Raw genomic sequence first — 15,308 nt, forward strand, 5'->3', positions numbered from 1 at the left:
GAAATGTATACCATCAACTATTTCCCTTCTGTGCTGACATTTTATATTTTATTTTAGTTCTGGGAGGTGATCAGTGACGAGCATGGCATTGACCCAACTGGCACTTACCATGGTGACAGTGACCTGCAGCTGGACAGGATCAATGTCTACTACAATGAAGCTTCAGGTAATATCAAATTTATTTATTTTTTGTAATAATTAATTTGTGCCTACAAATGATGTTCCTATTTTCTAGGTGGAAAATATGTTCCCCGGGCTGTACTGGTTGATCTGGAGCCAGGCACAATGGACTCTGTGAGGTCTGGACCTTTTGGTCAGGTCTTCAGACCAGATAACTTTGTCTTTGGTAAGATGTTGTAATTGATTGATGTTAAAATTTCTTTTGACGTACTTGCTACTGGTGTGAAACTGATTACATTTTATTCCCCTCTTCTCTCCTTGAAGGCCAGAGTGGTGCTGGTAACAACTGGGCTAAGGGTCATTACACAGAGGGTGCAGAGTTAGTAGATTCAGTCTTGGATGTAGTTAGGAAGGAGGCTGAGAGCTGTGACTGCCTCCAGGGTTTCCAGCTCACACACTCTCTGGGTGGTGGTACTGGCTCCGGAATGGGCACTCTGCTCATTAGCAAAATCCGTGAAGAGTACCCAGACCGCATCATGAACACCTTCAGCGTGGTGCCTTCTCCCAAAGTATCCGATACGGTGGTTGAGCCCTACAACGCTACACTGTCAGTTCACCAGCTGGTAGAGAACACAGACGAGACCTACTGCATCGACAACGAGGCGCTATACGATATCTGCTTCCGCACCCTCAAGCTCACCACTCCCTCCTATGGCGACCTTAACCACCTGGTCTCTGCCACCATGAGCGGCGTCACCACCTGCCTCAGGTTCCCTGGACAGCTCAATGCTGACCTGCGCAAACTGGCTGTCAACATGGTGCCCTTCCCTCGACTGCACTTCTTCATGCCAGGCTTCGCCCCCCTCACAAGCAGAGGCAGCCAGCAGTACAGGTCTCTCACGGTGCCCGAGCTCACCCAGCAGATGTTTGATGCCAAAAACATGATGGCTGCCTGCGACCCACGCCACGGTCGCTACCTGACTGTGGCCGCTATCTTCCGTGGCCGCATGTCCATGAAGGAGGTAGATGAGCAGATGCTCAACGTGCAGAACAAGAACAGCAGCTACTTCGTTGAATGGATCCCCAACAACGTCAAGACCGCAGTGTGTGACATTCCCCCTCGTGGTCTCAAGATGGCCGCCACCTTCATTGGCAACAGCACGGCCATCCAAGAGCTCTTCAAGCGCATCTCTGAGCAGTTTACAGCTATGTTCAGGCGCAAAGCTTTCCTCCACTGGTACACGGGCGAGGGCATGGATGAGATGGAGTTCACCGAGGCAGAGAGCAACATGAATGACCTGGTGTCAGAGTACCAGCAGTATCAGGATGCCACTGCTGAGGAGGAGGGAGAATTTGGTGAGGAAGATGAAGAGGAGATGGCCTAATCGCCTACTTGTTTAATGTTTCCTTCCTGTTGCTGTTATAGCTCACTTTCCAGTTTCCAACTGTTCAAAGTTTGTTCCAGTTTTCAGTGTTCTGTCTGCTGTTAATAAAGGTTCTTGTGCATACTCCCACATTGTTGCATTTGTTGAAATTATTTAATTTAAATCACGAATACCATATTGTTCATAAAATGTGGCTGCAATACAAATGTCATGATTGCAATTTGTAAAAGATCATGCTTAAATTCCAGTTCATTGTTTGATAAATGGTACGTGTATTCTGTCACCAAAGTGAGGTAATCAATGCACTAGGTCTGGGGGGGAAAGAACATCACACTTGCAGCATACACTTTAAGTTTGATGTATAACTCCTAGATATGTAAACAAGTATTTAAGATGGTGATTAATAAGCATGTGATTACCCAGCAACAATTCACTTCAGACCTGAGCAGATGTTCAGCAAACTGACCTGTGCATTAATACATTGTACTGTATTATAAATTAAAAGTCTAAATAAGGAAAGATTCAACCAATTTAATAGGGATCAAATATGGGTCACTGCTGATGTTAATTTGAGGCTAGCTTTGCAATTTTGTGAAAATTAAATTTGTTATGCTGGTTTGTGTCTGAGTCAATTATAAAAAGACCAGACAGGCAATATGGTCTCTGTTGTACTCTAACCAGATGTTCTATCAGTCTTGCAGCTGTATGAAAAAAATCTGCATTTTCAACGGTGATAGTTTTTATTGATTGGCATTGTAAATCATTTTACAAAATATTCTTTGCTTTACTTAAGAGTGCGGTCGGACTGCGTGGCTTATAGCTTGGTCTGTGTTGAAATACATATTTTATTATCTGGAACGAGTAAGGAAAAGTCTAAAAGCACATTAATTTTCAATTTTTATTTCTAAAACAATAGTATAACAGCACGAGACAAAAACAATTATGATCTGCCATTGATCTATCTATTCTACTCTGTACATCAGGGGTGCTCAAATTCTGTCCTCGAGAGCCCCTATGCAGCCTGTTTTTCATGTTTCTCTCCACTAGCACACCTGATTTATGATCAGGATCATTATCAGGCTTCTGCAAAGCTTGTTGATTAACTGATCATTAGATTCAGCTGTGCTGCAGGAGGGAAACATGGAAAACAGCCTGGATGGGGCTCTCGAGGACCGAACTTGAGCACCCCTGCTGTACATACAGTACAGTAGGGGTGTAAATTGCCTAGTACCTTGCTATTCGATCTGTATCTCGATTCATAGGTCACGATTTGATTCGATACCGATTAATCTTGATACAAATCGATAAGTCAATTATTGTGATTTTTTTACAACTAAAATTTAGAAATTACTAATCAGTAATTTTGTACATGTACACTGTAAGATTTGTATGAAAATGTACTAAAGGCTTATAACTGTTAGCCACTGTATTTAACAAACAGGTTGGAATCTGTTTCATGTTTCAACAGCATTGAAATAAAATATTAAGGCTTGATGTTCCATTGATATAACATTCTGCCAAGCTTAAAGTGTAAAACCTAACCCTAAGTAAGACATTCTGTTGAATATTTCCATCAAAAATTGATCTTTGAAAATCGATTCGGCTGCATATGAATCAATACGAGAATTGTGTGCTGTAATATCACAATATATTACCCAGTCGATTTTTTAAAAACACAACTACAGTACAGTATTTGTTTTGGATTACTGGAGGTGGTCGCTGATAACATTTCTTATAATGACCATAAGATGGCAACAACGTTCCGCCATTACACATGCCACCCAACGGTAAACACGGTATTGCTTTTTGGGATTTTGGTTTCACAAAAAAAATCATGAAACAAGCCTGGACAAACATGATGGCTGTGTTGATATTGTGTGACTACATTGTTATTGCGCAAGCTGGGGGTTACAAACAAAACTAGTTGTCATCATTTCAAAGATGAACAAGACATGGTACCAGGAGTAAAAGACTATCGTGTACGACTGTGTTGGCTGTGATGGAGTCTTTTAAGGCCACCGGAGGGACTGAAACTGGTGGGGAACGTGGACAGCAATTGGCGGTCTTTTAAGCAGAAGTTTGAGCTGTACATGGCGGCCATTGGACTGGACTCCAGGAAATTGCACTGCTGCTGACAGTGGCTGGTCCCAAAGACATTGAAGTCTTCAACACGTTCAACTATGAGGATGCGGATGACAGGAGTAAATATGACAAGGTCATCGAAAAGTTCAGTTCGTGGATGCAACAGCTGCAAGAGTCTTTTGATTGCATTGTGACGGACTTTAAAATTTAAAGCACAGTCCTTTGATTTTAGCGACTTGAAAGACTCCATGAGCCGCGACCAAATTGTCTACTGGCTATGTGATGAGCGGACGAGGGAGAAGCTGCTAAGAGAAGCTAAGCTAACTCTGGATGAGGCAGAGAGAATATGCCATGCTAATGAGCTAGCGCAGCAGCATGCAAAGACGTTTGACGACGCGAGTGCCACTGCAGTACATGCAAATGTTGCTGTAGTTGAAACCAAAACGAGAAAGAATGAGCCACAAAAGAGAAATACTGACAATGAAACATACTCCTGTAAACGTTGTGGTGGAAGACATGAGCTATGACAATGTGAAGCATATGGCAAAAAATGCTCAAAGTGTAATGGAAAAAATCATTTTGCCAAACAATATCTGTCTAAAAGCAAGTGCAAATCAGTACGGCTGGTTGAGGACACTGCCCTGGGTGACGCTTTGTTCGTGGGAATGGTGTCCAGTGAAATGTCTGAAAGTGAACAACACACAGACGATGAAGAAACATGGACTATACCACTGTCAATAAATAGAGCTTTAGTGACTTTTAAGATTGATACGGCGCACAAGCAAATTTGATCAGCATGACTGAATTATAGAAGAAAGATAATCCCAAAAAAAGGTGCCACTGAAAGACTACAATGGAAAAGACAAACATACGTAGGTCAGTGTGTATTGAGAGTGAACATCAACAAAGATTACAATGTACTGTTTTCTATTTGTACCAAAGGGACGTGAATCACTGATTGGCGGAGCATCTTCAAAGAAACTCAATCTGGTGAAAAGAATACACCAGGTAAACGGCTCTAAAGCAGAAAACACTCAAAGAGGCACAATTGATGCTATTGTGCAGCAATATGATGACATCTTTAAAGGATTAGGATGTCTACGATACACATACAAGATTCAACTGAAAGAAGATGCAAAACCAGTGATCTATGCACCAAGGTGAGTTCCAGCTCCACTCCGGCAGCGTCTTAAAAAGGAACTGGACAGGATGTGTCATTTAAAGGTCATCACAAAAGTTGAGGAACCAACTGAGTGGGTCAATTCAATGGTATGTGTGGACAAAAAGAATAAAAACAAAAGAACTGAGAATATGCATGGACCCCGGGGATTTAAACCAAAGCATAAAACGTGAACATTACCAGATCCCAAAACGTGAGGAGATTGCGAGTGAGATGGCTGGAGCCAAGTATTTTTTTTAAAGCTTGATGCAGCACAAGGATTCTGGCAAATTAAGTTGGATGATGAAAGCTCAAAGTATTGCAAATTCAACACGCCTTATGGCAGATACCGATTCCTCAGAATGCCATTGGGCATAATCTCAGCCTCAGAGATTTTCCATCGTGCCGTGGACAACATGTTGGAGGGGCTGGAAGGAGTCAGTTGTTAAGTGGATGACATTGTCATCTGGGACTCCACCTTGCAGGAGCACAATGAAAGACTGACCAATGTGCTGCAAATAATAAGAGAAAATGGACTGAAGCTGAACAGGTCTAAATGCCACGTTGGTGTGCAAAAAATCAAGTTTTGGGGGGACAAATTGTCTGCTCATGGGATAGAGTCTGATGAAGCAAAAATCAACGCCTTACAAAGCATGCTGCGCCCAACCAACAAGAAAGGTGTGCTCAGAGTGATGGGGATGATCAACTTTATTGGGAAGTTCATACCCAATTTATCAGTGAAGACATCAGCACTCAGGGAGCTATTGCGTGACTCCACGGAATTCAAATGGACAGCAAGAAATGAGCGGGAATGGAAAGCATTGAAGGCAGCGTTGAAGGCAGCATTGTCTACTGCCGCTGTTCTTGCGTATTATGACCCAACCAAGAGGCTGAAGGTGTCTACTGATGCTTCGAAGGATGGACCTGGTGCTGTCTTGCTGCAAGCAGAAAGTGATAGTTGGAATCCAGTTGCATATGATTCCAGATCCTTGACAATGACAGAAACCAAGTATGCTCAAATTGAGAAAGAATGCCTTGGACTGGCATATGGACTGGAAACATTTCACTGCTATGTATACGGTCTTCCTACCTTCACTGTCGAGACAGATTATCGCCCTCTAGTGTCAATCATCAAGAAAAGTTTGAATGAAATGGCTCCAAGAATTCAGCGCCTCATCATGAAACTACAAAGGTATGATTTTGAATTGATATACACACCCGGCAAACATCTAGTGTTGGCAGATTCACTATCACAAGCACCAGAGATGAATAACACAAGCTTCACTGGAGAGTCATGTCAACATGATAATTGAGGCATTGCCAGTGTCTGATGTGAAGGCACAACAATTAAGTGAAGAGACAACTAAGGACAAAGAGTTACAAACGGTGATGGAAAACATTCAAAATGGCTGGCCCAAAGGATCCTGTCCGAAGTACTATCATGTCAGATCAGAACTATGTGTGGCCAATGGACTGTTACTGAGAGACAATAGAATTGTGGTTCCACAAAGCCAGAGATGTGATGTTCGCCAAAGGTTACATCAAGGACACCTTGGAGTTGAAAAGTGCATAAGAGCTCGAGACGTTGTCTACTGGCCTGGCATCATTCAAGACAGGATAGGAAAGTGTGAAACATGCAAAAAAATACCAGAGTAAACAGGCAAGGGAACCCATGATAATTCAATGTCTACCCACTGCACCTTGGAAGAAAGTTGGAACAGATTTGTTTTATTGTAATGGATAGGACTATTTGCTGGTGATAGACTATTATTCAAATTTCCCTGAGATTGCCCTGCTTACAAATACAACTGCCAACAATGTCATCACTCATGTCAAATCAATATTTGCCAGACATGGTATACCAGAAACTGTGGTTAGCGACAATGGTCCTTGTTATAATTGCAGGGAATTGCTGCAATTTACAAAACAATATGGTTTCCAACATTTAACATCCAGTGCTTAGCATGCTCAGGCAAATGGCAAGGCTGAGAAAGGAGTGCATATCATCAAGCAACTTCTAAAGAAGGCAACAGACAGCAAGTCTGATCCCTACTTGGCTCTGCTGAGCTACAGGACTGCTCCTCTGGACTGCGGATTATCTCCAGCAGAACTTTTGATGAATCGCAAACTACGCACACCACTACCCTGCTATCCAAAGGTCATGCAGAATGAGGAGATAAAAACAAAAATGGAGAATCTTAAAAGGAAACAAAAACAGTGCTATGACAAGTCAACCAAAACCCTTGAACCACTTACAAAAGATGATGTGAGAATAATTGACCACAATGTTTGGGACAGAAAGGCGACTGTTCTTCATGAAGTTGGACAAAGATCTTATGAAGTGAGGACGGAGCAAGGTCAAATGCTCATGAGGAACCGTCGCAACCTTCTGAAGACGAAGGAGTCCTTCCAAGGGACAACTTGTGATGATGTGAATGATGCTGTGTCAAGTTCAGGCACTTCGCACAACTTCAAGAGGGAGGAACATGTGCAGGCGGAGACAAGTGACGTGATGTTTGGGGTTCAAATGTTATGTTAAAAAATAATGATAATAATGGAATTTTTGATGTTTTGATAACAAAATTGTAGTAGTAAAAAAATAGAAGGTGTAATGTGTGTGTGTTTGTGGCCTCAAAGAAAAGGGGATGTGTTGATATTGTGTGACTACATTGTTATGTTAAAGGTTGACCAGCAGAGGGACCTAGGGTCACAAGAATAAGGATAGTGTTAGAGCAAGAGAGCAGGAAGTGAATGTATCTGGTATGATGAGAGGGAAATAAAAGAAGCACGAGCGCAAGCTGGGGGTTACAAACAAAACTAGTTGTCATCATTTCAACGATGAAGAAGACAATGGCATGCTACCCTTAACTTAATATTTTATTGCACAACCTTTTGAGGCAATTACTGTACTGTACAGCCCAGCCCTAATCGAGATATGACATTTTGTCCATGTCGGTCAGCCTTAATGCAATGCTCAGTTAACAATTAGCATGTCTGTGTAGTAGTCTCATGTTTTTCTGAAAAAATGACTTAACCAATAACTAGTCAAGCTGCCTTCTAGTGGCCATTATTTAAACAACAATTTGTCCGTTTTGACTTGGCATTATAGAGAGCAGTCAATCATGAGTTGTTTTATGTGAGGAGACCAATGAAGTTGTAGGAAGCCAAGTGGCTATTTAGTTCAACATTACAAGCACAAAATATCTCTCAGCTTCTTGCACTGACCTCCAGCAAGTAGGAGGTCACATGACATCTGGTGACGAACCATCAAAAGTGCTGTCTTGTCCGTCTTGGCGCGCAATATTCTTCCAGTCTGTAGGTACTTTTCTAGAAACTGGGAAATGGTATTTTAGGCATTCTGTTACATATGACTGCCAAACAACAAAGTTTATTACAGACAATCTTAATTTAAATCTTTACCATTAAAACCAGAACGCCACAGTTGCACCTGTCCTTCTGTATGGCATGGTAAATTTTCTCACAGGACCAGCCTGGCGTCCCAATGAACTTCCTAATTATTTTCAAAAGCATAAGAATGAACATGAGACACATTCTTATATAAAAGCTTATAATATATACATAAGATTATCTATCTAGCTATCCATCCATCCGTCCATCCATCTGGATAGAGAGATAGAGAGATAGAGAGATAGATAGATAGATAGATAGATAGATAGATAGATAGATAGATAGATAGATAGATAGATAGATAGATAGATAGATAGATAGATAGATAGATATCTGATTATATAAGAGCCTCAAACTTGGAACTTCCATCTTAACATATGCAATGCTTTTAAAATTCTATTTCAGAAGCTGTTACCGCCAATTGTTCTCGATCATGTTCTTGTAGCAGTCTTCCTGCCCTGCTGGGTCGATTAGGAGCAGTTTCTCCTCATCAGTTTGGACAATCTATAAATGTTGAATACATTTGTGTTATTTCACACTGAATTTGTAAAGTACACTTTTTAATGAAATGTGACACATGTTGCATCAGGCCATTGATACCTATATGCAACACATTCCATCAATAGATCTGAAGAAAATATAAGAAAGCCACTAACCACTACAATCCAATGACTGTTATCAATATTGACGGGACAAATCCACCTCTCTTTGTTGGGGGCGACGCCCTGAAAAATGGGTTCCCCACCAAATTATTGTTCATTTGGGTTACTGGCGTTGAGTAATATCGCTAGATAATAAGCAACTAAAAAGATTACCATAACCTCTGGATGTCCATTAAACAGACGAGTGGCTATCGAGCATACCATTTGATGAATGTTCTGTTGTAAAAAAATATATAAAAAAGTGTAACAAACTGTACTCCAGGGAAAATTAAACAAACGCATCAAGAAAAATGTACTAACTTCCTTAGCCGTTCCCATCCGTCGAAGGATTAGATGAACATATGCATCAATCACCTGTATAGCATATAAAAATCAAACACAAGAAACACACAAAAATATTATCAAGAGCAAAAAACAAATCTTTGTTCTTTAATAAATACTTATTGCTTTAATTTACTTCATCCACCAGCCAGTTGGGGTGATTCAATGAAATGAAGGACGAAACATATAAAGGATGCTCCCCAACAGTGACCACCACCATCTTCTTTGGTGGTTTCATCGTTGCTCCTTGCAAAATAATATTAAATCAGAAAAAGTAATTACTTCCTTAATCAAAGTCTTTGTCACACTTTCAGGTCAGAACAGTTATCGTGTAAACATGCCAAACCCCCATCATGCACATAAACTAGGGCTGGACGATTATGGGAAAAATAATATTCACAATTATTTTGATTGAGATTGAAATCACAATTAATAAAACGATTATTCATTGTTTTAAAACATATTTTTTTTGTAACTATTCAAAGCTATCATAATAGCCTTACACCCATTCATCTCTTCACATTGAACACTTTATTCCTGAACACTATTCTTTTTGTCAAGTATTAACATAACCTTCTAAATATAATATGAAATTCAAGCCTCTTGCATTTTCATTCTTCATTTTCAAGCTTAAGCATTACATTACCCTTATCCTAGTATATATGGAAATGTGTGCTGGTCTGACCAAAAAAAAAAAAATCCTTGTATATATATTTGTATACTTGAATTTTGAGGAAAAGCAAGCAGCTTTAAATATCACTTCAAAGGAAATTAAATGAAAAGCAAAATTAAAATACGGTATACTAAAACAGCAATTGCAAAACAAATACTGGGTGTTCCTGCACATTTTGGCCTCTTAGAACAGATGAAAGTTCCAATTGAATTCTATTAATTAAAATAACTTGTGTTTCATAAAATTGGCCCGAATTCGTGCATTTGAGTAGTGTTATCTTACCTGTGGGTATGTGTTTCCACAGCATTTGCGTGTGAATATTTGTTATTTGACGGAGTGTTACCCCCAAAGTTGATGGTAACTTCCTTTTAGCATTTGAATGGGAATCTTCCATTCTCTTTAGAATTAGCGCTAGGCTAGCCTTGATTTAAAAACAAAGCATGTTTTGTATTTCAAGGGTAACTCAACACAAAATCAACTGTATAGCGGCAGGTTTAGTAGCCGCTGCCTTAACAGGGGCTCCTTTGGCTGTTGAAACAAACAGTCTTAATTATTTCAAAACGTACATATAACAATAGTACTGCGATATTACCATCAGGAGTAGGCTGTTTGACTTCATCTTCATTAGCTTGAGACCGTGTTCTGCAAGTGCATACAGATAAAGTGTTTAACAAACTCTTACAGGTTTATGTCACAGCTGATTGAGGCATCATAAACCACCGACATTCTTGGTTAAAAACACTGCATTAGATGGGATGTAATCCACACTTGAAATGTCTTTCATTTAAATTTGCATCACATCACTTACAAAGCTGAAGGATTTCAAATATAAACAACTCACTTAGGCTTGTTGACAAAATAGTCTTCGTTTGGATGCTCTGGATCCTAGTAATAGAAATGTACACACAAATACACACGGATGAATTCCTTGAATGAATTGCGTTATTACAGACTCGAGTTCCAGACATTCATTTTAAAAAAAATAAAAAATGAATTTGAAATGCTTCTCTAAGCTAGTTTTGCAGAAGATAAAGTGGATACAGAGTTTTCACAAGCATAAGGCGCACTTAAGTCTTAAATTTTCTGAAAAATTGACGCTGCGTCTAATAATGTGGTGTGCTTTTTGTGTGCACCGAGTTCCTAAATCTGTAAATGTTGTTGTGTGACTTTGGTAAGCGCTCCGTTTGACTGACTGTGGGAGCATTTCTGCCGACACATTGAGGAGAAAATTAAAGAGTGGCTGTTTCTGAGGAGCCCCACGGTAACGAGACTGACTGACAATGACGGGAGGGAACCTGGCGTGTTTGATAGAGATCTTGCAGAGCTGTTCATTTTGGATACAGAAGATGAGGACTTTGAGGGATTTGTGGATGAGAATTGATCAAAAGCAGCGCGGGTAAATTGTTAAATACTTTAAGTACAATTGAACTCACTGTTTATATTATTAAATACAGTACTTCAATAAAGTACAACAGAACTCAGTTTTGCTCCCCTGCTTTTTTAAAAAACATATGCTAGTGTATGTTTTAGCGTGAAAGCATGCTACCGTATGTTTTAAGCTAGCATGTTTTACAATGCCTGCATGCGCCCAATAATACGGTGTGCCTTATGTATGTAATAATAATAATAACTAGAGCTGTGAGCCGCTATAAAGGGTCCTCGCAGCCTGGGGCCACTTTGGGCTACTTGCACGTTGAAAAAAATATTAATAAATTACTTAGTTATCACATTTACAAATCGTATCCAAATTCTGTACACAAAATAACGTATGTGGGGTATTATTTTTTTTTCGCCCCAAGGGCTTGGTGGCGCTATATTTATAATCGACTATTGTCATAGAGATACCTTCAGGACGTGACTATAAGCATACATGTGAAGTTTGGGAAATTTTGGAGCATGTACTGGGGAGTTATTAAGCATTTCCGTTTTCATGGCAAAGGAAATATGAAAGACAAAATATGATGCCCCGCCCCCGTCATATAGTATATCGAAAACTCAAAGTTTGTTCCTCTCTTGATGGCCCAGGTATTGACATGGTTCAGGCCAAGTTTGAAGTCAATCGGACCAAATGTGTTGGAGAAATGGGCTAAAGAATGTCCCCTGTAAATGCTCAAAATTTGGCAAAAATTGTACATTCAAAAATGTGTAATTCACTTCCTGAACATTTTAACAAATGAGTCCAAGAGAGTTATTTTGTAGGTCTTGGGCTCCCTCATATACCTAAACTTTTTTCATAGAACTTGCTTAAACGTACAACCGGGGCTGCTTCATTAAAAATTTCTAGGGGGCGGGATTGAGTCCTGTTTGTACACAAAACACGATAAAATATTGCTCATTTTGCCAGGCCAGATGTGTGCGCCAAGTTTCATGAGTTTCTGTGCATGTTTAGGCCCTCAAAATTGGCATTTCCTTGCCACGCCCATAGCGATTCGTGAAAACTCACAAAGTTCGTGTCGTGACAACTCTTCTGAGCAGTTATGAGGTAGATCTAGTTCACGTGATTGGAGAAAAATTTAGAGGAAAAAAAATGTTTAAAAAATGCCAGTATGTGGCGCTGTCAATGAAATATAAGTTGGTAGATGTCTTTAGGACTGGACTCTCATCAAATGTGTGAAACATTAACAAGATAGGATAATCTGGGTCATGTTAAAGCAGCTTTTACTGTCATGGTGAATCATCAGAATTTGCGGCACCGTCATGGCCCTTTGACGAAAAGTCCTAATATTCGGTGTGGGGCATGACCAACATCTTAAGGCTTTGCTGACACATTTTCAACAGTATCCCTCAAATGGACTCGTCACAGTAGATAAAAACGTAAAGTATGAAATTTCTTGTCACCACTAGGTGGCGCTATATGTATAACCGAATTTTGTCATATAGATGTTTTCAGGCCATGACTATTAAGATACATGTGAGGTTTGAGATTTTTTGGAGCATGTACAGTGGAATTATTAAGCATTTCCTCTTTCGTGACGAAGGAAATATTAAAGGCAAAATTTGACGCCCCGCCCCTGCATATAGTATTTCGAAGTCAAGATTTTTTACCCAGTTGTTGTCCCAGGTCTTGAGATGATACATGCCAAGGTTAAAGTCAATCGGGTGAAAACTGTTGGCAAAGATGGAAGAAGTATGACTACAGTGAATGTGCAAAAATAAGCCAAAATTGGACATTCAAAAATTCATAGCTCACTTCCTGTACATTTTAGGATAGGGCTTCTATTGACTTTTTTGTGCGTCTCGGGGCGCTTCACGTGCTTGCCCATTTTCGTAGCCCTCGGTAAAACGTGCTGGGATTGGTTTATATTTTTCCACGCTTGGGGACGCTATAGAGGCACGTTGTTTTGACAACTTCATAATATAACATTTTTCGCCGGGCCTGAGTACTGCTACTACTACATTTACTACTACTACTACTACTGCTACTACTACACGTACTACTTCTACATGTACTACTACATATTTCTACTACTACATGTACTACTTCTGCTACTACTACTACTACATGTACTACTTCTGCTACTACTACATACTACTACTACTGCTACTACTACATGTACTACTGCTACTACTACATGTACTACTGCTACTACTACATGTACTACTATTACTACTACAACAACACATACTACTACTACTACATGTACTATTACTACTACTACATGCACTACTACTACTAATACATGTACTGCTGCTGCTACTACTACTACATGTACTACTACGTACCACACTTCTACTTCTACTACTGCTACTACATGTACTATGTATTACTAATTATACATGTACTACTACATATTACTACTACTACAGGTACTACTACTACATGTACTACCACTGTTACTACTAAATGTACTACTGCTACTACTACTACTACTAAAACTACTACTACTACCACTACTGCTGCTGCTACTACTACTACTACCACTACGTACTACTACTACTACTACCACTACTACTACTACTACATGTACTGCTACTGCTACTACTACATGTACTACTACGTGTATTACTGCGTACTATTAGTACTACTACATGTACTACTACTACTGCTATTACTACATGTACTCTTACTACTACTACATGTACTGCATGTAGTAGTAGTACTCTAATTTCATTTATTCACCCAATCAAACCGTTTCAACTTTCAATTGTTCAGCTTTTCCCAGGTCATTCTGCATCATTCCATGCCTATTAATATCATTCCAAATCATTTTTCGGTTTTTATTCAGCCTTACAGCCTTCTCATGCAATTTATCCAGAAATGGCATTTTCATTAACATGAATGATTAATTAAAGCCCCTCTTGTGTTTTTGATCATATATATTATAAATCCATGCGTGGCATACATTGTCGGTGACAGCTACTGGTAGTCCAAGACAAATAGGCCTATACACTATAATACGGACTTCAAAGTGTTTGACTCTCATGAGGCAAGGAAAATTTAAAGACCTCTGTATCGTGCAGTGCAGTTGTACACTATTAGCAAAGTTATATTTGTAATGCTAGAAATGTTCAAACAGCGCTCATAATGGATAGCTTTAGATTGTGCATGTGGTTAGGCTATGTTGTGGCAGGTCACATCACAAGTTATAATAGCTTAAGATAATTTAAAAAATAAAAACACAACAATTCAATCAATAATCAACGTACCATATGGGTGCCTCCAACTTTGCTACCTAAAGTTTACTTGAAGTGGCTCAAAACCACATATGATGCTGCTTTGATCCTTTCTTCTCTCTGATGATATCAGGTGACTAAGCCACTACTTTGTGACACGTAAAAACAAAAAGGGCTTTGATATGATTCTACATTTGAATTGGTTTTGTTGTTTTTACTTTACTCATAAAATGTAGAATTTTCATAGAGAAAATATGAATAGCTAGTTGGGAGTGAAGTAAAAAGAAAATGTGTTACGTTGCTGTTGTTGTTACTGTTGTTTTCAGTAAACCTGAAGGATATCTTTCTTGAGTCTGTCAGTTCATTAGTTAGCAAGCTACTTCCTGCATCACAGACAACAACACCTTATTTGTTTGTGTGTTTTAAATACATTGCAGAATGTATGAGTCACAACAACAAGGAAGTGTCTTTCCTCTCGAGTAGTATTGATTTTACTGCTGCTAAAATTGTGGATTGACTTATTACATATATTGTTGTACTGAATGCAAAATTTCTGCGCCATGGCCCTTACACAATGGCCTCACTGAAAGTGCCCCCTGCTACGATGTGACAAATCAATGATTTGTAGTCATTTGCCACATTGTGGTTTTCTAGATTAGTTGATTATTATGTGTAGTAACAATTAAAAACAAATAGCATCTTTAGTTTGTGGGTAAAGCATTTTACACTTGAAGCGAGAAAACTATGATAAAGCCTTATTTTTTTTCATGAATGAGTTATGTTATGTTATTTATTGTTTTTAGGTTATATATCAGATGATACATAGCCAGAATCAAGATTATTTGTTAAAATACAACTTCTGGAAGAAGACTGTTTTTTGTTTT

General features: G+C 39.3%; 2 protein-coding genes across 8 annotated transcripts in view; one reads left to right on the forward strand and one right to left on the reverse strand.

Moving 5' to 3' along the window:
- The window catches only part of LOC144048457 (tubulin beta-1 chain), a 2,582-nt gene extending 948 nt beyond the window's left edge, over nt 1–1,634 (forward strand). The window contains exons 2-4 of the mRNA XM_077560448.1: nt 58–166; nt 236–346; nt 445–1,634. Of these exons, the coding sequence (XP_077416574.1) occupies nt 58–166; nt 236–346; nt 445–1,505 (1,281 nt within the window). The 3' untranslated portion in view covers nt 1,506–1,634. The remainder of the gene's footprint in view (nt 1–57; nt 167–235; nt 347–444) is intronic.
- LOC144048458 (uncharacterized) overlaps nt 1–14,531 on the reverse strand; it is a 22,357-nt gene extending 7,826 nt beyond the window's left edge. The window contains exons 1-12 of one of the 7 annotated variants that reach the window (XM_077560449.1): nt 14,458–14,531; nt 12,856–12,916; nt 10,652–10,695; nt 10,403–10,452; nt 9,274–9,383; nt 9,117–9,170; nt 8,970–9,032; nt 8,811–8,879; nt 8,570–8,658; nt 8,167–8,257; nt 7,972–8,080; nt 444–3,683 (exon numbers count right to left, since the gene is read on the reverse strand). In XM_077560449.1, coding sequence (XP_077416575.1) covers nt 3,478–3,683; nt 7,972–8,080; nt 8,167–8,257; nt 8,570–8,658; nt 8,811–8,879; nt 8,970–9,032; nt 9,117–9,170; nt 9,274–9,383; nt 10,403–10,452; nt 10,652–10,695; nt 12,856–12,888 — 918 coding nt within the window. In that variant the 5' untranslated portion in view covers nt 12,889–12,916; nt 14,458–14,531 and the 3' untranslated portion in view covers nt 444–3,477. Of the gene's footprint in view, nt 1–443; nt 3,684–4,319; nt 5,685–6,458; nt 7,448–7,971; nt 8,081–8,166; nt 8,258–8,569; nt 8,659–8,810; nt 8,880–8,969; nt 9,033–9,116; nt 9,171–9,273; nt 10,339–10,402; nt 10,453–10,651; nt 10,696–12,855; nt 12,917–14,457 lie in introns of those variants that run through there. The other 6 variants (XM_077560450.1, XM_077560453.1, XM_077560454.1 and 3 more) reach the window with 6 other exon arrangements.
- Nucleotides 14,532–15,308: the final 777 nt, after the last annotated feature.

The sequence above is a fragment of the Vanacampus margaritifer genome, chromosome 3, assembly GCF_051991255.1.
Source record: "Vanacampus margaritifer isolate UIUO_Vmar chromosome 3, RoL_Vmar_1.0, whole genome shotgun sequence".
Classification (NCBI taxonomy): Eukaryota; Metazoa; Chordata; class Actinopteri; order Syngnathiformes; family Syngnathidae; genus Vanacampus; species Vanacampus margaritifer.